Source organism: Penaeus chinensis, chromosome 21 (genome assembly GCF_019202785.1).
Source record: "Penaeus chinensis breed Huanghai No. 1 chromosome 21, ASM1920278v2, whole genome shotgun sequence".
In the NCBI taxonomy this organism is placed as follows: domain Eukaryota; kingdom Metazoa; phylum Arthropoda; class Malacostraca; order Decapoda; family Penaeidae; genus Penaeus; species Penaeus chinensis.
Genome location: NC_061839.1, coordinates 11,110,207 through 11,117,706, shown reverse-complemented (window position 1 = coordinate 11,117,706; position 7,500 = coordinate 11,110,207). Strand labels below are relative to the sequence as shown.

At 32.9% G+C, this 7,500-nt stretch overlaps 1 protein-coding gene across 2 annotated transcripts in view; it reads right to left on the bottom strand.

The window, feature by feature from the left end:
* The window catches only part of LOC125036532 (GTP-binding protein Rhes-like), a 54,264-nt gene that overhangs the window by 23,591 nt on the left and 23,173 nt on the right, over positions 1-7,500 (bottom strand). For both annotated transcript variants that reach the window (XM_047629199.1, XM_047629200.1), the window contains exon 2: positions 503-942. In XM_047629199.1, coding sequence (XP_047485155.1) covers positions 503-726 — 224 coding nt within the window. In that variant the 5' untranslated portion in view covers positions 727-942. The remainder of the gene's footprint in view (positions 1-502; positions 943-7,500) is intronic.

The window sequence follows — 7,500 nt, the reverse complement described above, 5'->3', positions numbered from 1 at the left end:
TCTCGCGAAAGAAAGTCTTTACACGTATTATCTAAACTTTTAGCCGAGAGAGAAGGCGGGCGGGGATGGGAGAGAGAGAGAGAGAGAGAGAGAGAGAGAGAGAGAGAGAGAGAGAGAGAGAGAGAGAGAGAGAGAGAGAGAGAGAGAGAGAGAGGGAGAGAGAGAGAGAGAGAGAGAGAGAGAGAGAGAGAGAGAGAGAGAGAGAGAGAGAGAGAGAGAGAGAGGGAGAGAGAGAGAGAGAGAGAGAGAGAGAGAGAGAGAGAGAGAGAGAGAGAGAGAGAGAGAGAGAGAGAGAGAGAGAGAGAGAGAGGGAGAGAGAGAGAGAGAGAGAGCAACATATATATATATATATATATATATATATATATATATATATGTTTATATATATATATATATACACACATATATATACATATATATATATATATATATATATATTATATGTGTACATACCGAAAAGAACATAAACCCTTAACGTAAAACCAGCCATCTAAACACTCACCTGGACACGAGCGAAGTCTTCCCGACCCTCGATGACCCGAGAATCACTAATCTGAAGCAGTTCTTGGCAGGCGGTTTCATGCCCTTGTCGGACACCAGCGGGAGGGACGACGGCACCTCAGCCTTGGTCGAACAGCTGTTTTCGGCGGCGGCCGCGCACGCGCACTCGCCGCAGCCGTCGCCATCTTTGCTGTTGACGATCATGTGTTCTCCGTCGTTCGTCATACTTCGTTGTGAATTGGATTGTGCTTTTTTTCAATGTTTATTTTCTTCAAGTTTTAGTGTTGTTGTTTTTTCTATAGGGTGGTGGGTTTGTTAATGTTTCTTTATTTATTTATTCTATTTTATTGTTTTTAACACACCTGTAGCTTTGGTGTTACGGGCTTGTTCTTCCATCGAGGGCTGTGGACTTCTTACAGGTTTTCATTTTTCGTCGATTACCTGGAAAGAAAAAAGGAAAAAAACATTAACATACAGGTGAATATACTGATGGCAAAATCACAATATGATAATGATAATAATGTTGATGACGTGATGTTAACAACAACAGTCATAATGGTATCAGTGGGTTGATAATACAAGAGGACTGTTATCATTATTATTAGCAGTAGTGCCATGATAATAATAATAATAATAAATAATGTGTAGGGGATGATAGTAATGATATTGAGTGATGATAAACAAATAGATGATAATGATAAAGACAATAATGATGTGCTTATGATTATGATATTTGAACATCATCATCATTGTGATTATCATTATTATTAATGTCGTTTTTATCACCACAAATATGGTTGTTATTATTATTATTATCATGTTATTATTATTATTATTATTATTCCCATTATTATTATTATTATTTCTTATTAGCGTCGTTATCTTTTATAATTAGTATTATTATCATTATCATTATTATCACCATTGTTATTATTATTATTATTATTATTATATATATATATATGATGTATTATTATTGACATTGTTATAATCATTATTGTTTTTGTTATCGTAATAATAATAATAATGATGATAATAATAAAAATAATAATAACAATAAAGATATTAATAACAGCAATAATGATAATAATAAAAATAATGATTATGATAATGAGAATAATAATTTAAAAACAAAATAATAATGATAATGATAATGATGATAATAATAACAATGATAATGATAATAATATCGATAATTATGATAATGATAATAATGATAGTAATAATAATGATAATAATAACAATAATAATAAGATATGATGAAAAATAATGATAATGAGAATAATAATTTAAAAACAAAATAATAATGATAATGATAATGATGATAATAATAACAATGATAATGATAATAATATCGATAATTATTATAATAATAACAATGATAGTAATAATAATGATAATAATAATAAGATATGATGAAAAATAATAATATAATATAATAATATAATGATAATATTAATGATAATAATGATGATGATAGTGATAATAATGAAAAATATTGATAATGATGAGAACAATAATTATTATTATCATTATTATTATTATTATATAATAATAATGATAATAATAATAATAATGATAATGATAACACCAACACTAACAACAAGGACAACTGTAACACCAACAACAGCAGCATTAAGTATATACAGAAAATGAAAAAAAAGAAAAATAATAGAAAAACAACGTAGGAGAAAAAAAAATCAATCGATCTCGCTAACGTGACGTCATGACCCCGACCGAGCAAGACTTAATTAAGCCTTTGAAGTATGATTTCGGTCAATATATATATATATAAAAAGCTATAGGGGAAAAAAAACCTTTCGTCTGGACTGTTTAGAAGTCTTTGGTCATAAAAAAGTGTTATCTATTATAGTGTTGTTATTATTTATCATATTGTTATTATTCATTATAGTGTTGTTAGTATTTATCATTTTGTTATTATTTATTATAGTGTTGTTATTTATCATATTTATTGTATTGTTTCGTCTCGTGGCATGTTTCTCGCTGATGTGGATGTAGGTTTAAGCTATATTGTAGGGGAAGGAAAAACGGCGTCAGGAATCTAATGATGAGTTTGACTATATATATGTATATAGATATATATGCATACACACACATATACGTTCTTACATACATGCATATATATATATATATATATATATATATATATATATATATATATATATACATAGAGGGAGAAAAAGAGAGAGAGGTGTGTGTGTGTGTGATGTATACACATACACATAAATACATAGATACACATACATATAAATACATACATACATATATATATATATATATATATATATATATATATATATATATATATATATATGTTGTCTTGTTGTTTATCACTAGTGTGCTTGTTATTATAAAGACGTGGCTAAGCCGTCTATCTCGGTTTGACGGTGGTACAAGCCCCAGGATGATGTCTCTTGGTCAAAAAGTATTTCTACCGACGTTTTTAGTCTGCTAAGGCCCTGCTAATTTCTGAGTAGCCACACTATATATACACACAGTAGTGATTAGTCAGTTATAGGTTATCGTCAGCGGAAGAGAAGACAGTAGAGGATTTTAGTATAATGTTTGCATTAAGGTCAGAATTCCGTTCTAGTATCTTGATGTAATTAAGGATAAGGATAAGTCAAATATGCGAAGCTAAACCTCGCCCAAGAGCCCATGAGGGAGCCTGGCCTGTGCTGACTAATGCCAACTCGCTAACGTGTGTCAGCTGGTGCTGGCTCGGCTGAGTTTAGTCCTTACCCGCCGTGGTGCCCAGCCACAGCAGTAACCTCCGGGCGACAATTGCAACTTCTCGCGCCTGGCCGGCACGTTACCACTCTACTAGCCCAGATGCTATTATTTAATATCTTAGAGAGTATTTATTTACAATAGACTGAGGACTTTCATGTACTTTTACACCATAACTATGCGAATAAAGAAAACAAATTCAGTTAAACATAAAGACATGATATATTTTAGAAAGTACACATTTAAATAATATTTATAGTATGAGAAAGAAAAAAAGTAAACCAGAAATTCGTGACTAGGCGATTTTTAAGGGACTATGATAAAACTACATTTCAGAGGAGACTACGATATTACTACACACACACACACACACACACACACACACACACACACACACACACGTGTCTGTGTGTGCTCGTGTGCGTGAGTGAGCGAGTGTATCTGTATTTTGCCGACTTGCCAGCCCGCATCTTAACATAATGACGTCACTCAAAGGGTCGCGATCTTTCTGAAGTCAAAGAACATCTGACATGTTTTCAAGTGTGCAGTACTTAAATGTATATCTATATATGTAAATGATATTTGTACACGCACATATGTGTATATATGTATGTATGTAAATTCATATATATGACTATGGATTTATACATATATAAATGTATGAATATTTATCAATACATAATTATGTGAGTAAGTGACATCACTAACTTTCATCTCTTCAATACGTTTCATATCACTTTCATTATTAGTACTGTTTCTGTTATTGTTATTATTACATTGCTACTATAATATTCATAATTATTAATATTGATATTGTTATTGTTATGATAATGATGATAATTACGATAATGATAATAATAATAATGATAACGATGATAACAATCTTTATTATTGTTATTATTATTATGATCAATAACCTTATTGCTCCTACTACTACTACTATTATTATTGTTATTATTATTACTACCATTACTGTCATTATACTAATTATCATTATTATTCTTATTATAAGGATAATAGTTCTAATTATTACTATTATTTTGATTATTATTTTAATACTATTATTATTGCTATTATTTGTATTATTATTACTACTACTATTGTAATATTTATTCTTAATGTTGTTATATCTACTATTATTATAATAATTTTTGTTACTGTTATAATCATTACCATTATTATTGTTAGTACTATTATTAATACTATTATTATCATTATTATCTTTCTTTATTTTATTTGTATTATCATCATTATTATTGTCATTATCATTGCCATCATCATATTGTTGCTGTTGTGGTTGTTTTTAATGCTGGTGTTATTATCCTTATTATAGTTATTATCATATCTTTATTATTATAATTATCATCATATCATTATCCTTATCATTATTATAATCATTATTATTATTGTTATTAATATTATTCCTATTATCATTATTATTATTACTATTACTACTACTACTATCGCTATTATCATTATTACTATTATCATTATCATTATTATTAGCATTCGTACCATCATCATCTCTAGTACTGTTATAATCATCATTTTTGATATTACTTTCACTACATTCAACATCATTGTTGCCTCCATTATCACTAGTATCAATATCCTCATCACCATCATTATCATCATTATCATTATTATCATTAGTATCATTAGTATCATCATAACCATCATTATCATCATTATCATCATTATCGTCATCCCCATCATTATCATCATTTTTATCATCATTATCATCATTTTTATCATCACCATCATTATCATCATTTTTATCATCACCATCATTATCGTCATTTTTATCATCACCATCATTATCATCATTATTATCACCCCCTTCTAATCACATCATTACCAATATTATCATCATCATCATCCATTGCGAAATATTGAGGAAGTGTCGTCTTGCAATGTAACGAGCAATTAACATGGTTTCTGCTGTGTCATCACTTCCCAATTTCTCTTTCTCTTCCTACTTCTCCTTCTTCTTGGGAATAAAGTTTCCTCGGTTGATTGATTTGCGGTTAAGTGATCTCTCTCGTCGATTGGTTGCGTCAGAGGATTCTCTCTTGCAATAGCCTGGTTTTTTTCTCGTCTTGTTTTTCTACCTCTTTCTTCTTCGTTTTTTTTCTTGTATTTCTCTATTTTCTTCTTTTTCTTATTCTTCTACTTCTTTTTCTCCTTATTTTTTTTTTCGTTTTTTTCTTCTTCTCTCTCTCTCTCTCTCTCTCTCTCTCTCTCTCTCTCTCTCTCTCTCTCTCTCTCTCTCTCTCTCTCTCTCTTTCTTTCTCTCTCTCTTTCTCTCTCTCTCTCTTTCTCTCTCTCTCTCTCTCTCTCTCTCTTTCTTTCTCTCTCTCTCTCTCTCTCTCTCTCTCTTTCTCTCTCTCTCTCTCTCTCTCTCTCTCTCTCTCTCTCTCTGTCTCTCTCTCTGTCTCTCTCTCTCTCTCTCTCTCTCTCTCTCTCTTTCTCTCTCTCTCTCTCTCTCTCTCTCTCTCTCTCTGTCTCTCTCTCTGTCTCTCTCTCTCTCTCTCTCTCTCTCTCTTTCTCTCTCTCTCTCTCTCTCTCTTTCTCTCTCTCTCTCTCTCTCTCTCTCTCTCTCTCTCTCTCTCTCTTTCTCTCTCTCTCTCTCTCTCTCTCTCTCTCTCTCTGTCTCTCTCTCTGTCTCTCTCTCTCTCTCTCTCTCTCTCTCTCTTTCTCTCTCTCTCTCTCTCTTTCTCTCTCCTCATCTACACTGCTTGACTTTATTTTTAATTCCTTCTGCTGCATTTGTTTCCTTTTCTTACGTTTTCTCTTTCTCTCGTTTAAATTTACTATTTGTTTCTGTGCTGTTTTCGTCATTCTTACTACTTTCAAGCAACAATTTTTTTTTTTTTTCTAATACTTTTTAGAGTGACATAGGCTGTTGAGAGAGAGAGAGAGAGAGAGAGAGAGAGAGAGAGAGAGAGAGAGAGAGAGAGAGAGAGAGAGAGAGAGAGAGAGAGAGAGAGAATGAAGGAGAGAGAGGAAGGGTTCAGTCAAAAAAAAAATAAAGAAATAAAGAGATAGGGACACCCGTCAGCTTAAAACAATGCCTAATTGTAATGCTAATCAGTCGAGTTTAATTAAGATCTTATCAAGCTATTTAATTAAAAGTGAAAGAATTTCGTTAATTATGACAGACCGTGTACAAAAAAAAAAGAGAAGGCGTTATGTTGGTATGTCAGCGAACTCAAATATTTATAAACAATTACTTGACCCTATGAAGAACACTCTTCTGATGGATTAATCGATAATGAATTAATCACACTATTACACACTCATTACGTGACGAAGACCAATGAATGATCTCGCACAGTACACTTAAATAACGATGAAGACAGGACAAACGTCAGAATTAGGGCGGGACCTAATGAGCTTAAATTACCCGAAAAATGTTGGAAGGAAAATGTTGGGAAAGAAAATGCGTCGCAGATGATGTTTCCACTTGCGATGCGGTTGGTTCGCTTCTTGGAACTGCCACAGAAATTGTGCATGCGTGAAACCAGGTGCGGGAATTTTCATGCATGGAGAAATAGGTGTGTGGGAAATACAGTAAGTGCACTTAAACACGTATAAATAAATATATGTATTTGTATGTCTGTATGTCATCCACATATTCACACGCACACACGCACACATAAACAAACACACACAAATACACACACACACACGTGACGGCATGTCTGTCCACAAATGCGCATACATAAATACACCCTCACAGCGAGGAGAGATTCCCACCCCAGATATGGTAGAAATCCTTTCAACACTCATATGGCGGGCAAATTACCCCCAGCCGACATTTTATTTTCCCGGATGAGCCTGAGCAAGGATCCTAAAGCTTGCCGAGTTCGCTAACAATATTGTTCGTTTCCTGCATCTGGTACACTGGCTGCCCTCACTCGGCTCCCTCAAGGCTCGTTTGATCTCACTCGCGTCTCCTTGGCCAAATGAGTCCCTTTGATGAGGATTTTTAATTTATTATGATCTTTATTTATCATGAGAGATATCTCTGGAGAGAAGGAAAGAGACAGGATGAAAGAAAGGGTTTATATGTATATACATATACATATACAAACATACATACACACACACACACACACATACACACACACAGACCACCTCCAGTACCTGGATGGAGAGATCGATTTCCTGCGTCGTTCGTTCTCCAAACTGGGCTACCCTCGCCATGTTCTCGACGTCGCGTTATCCAGGGCACGGTGTACCTTC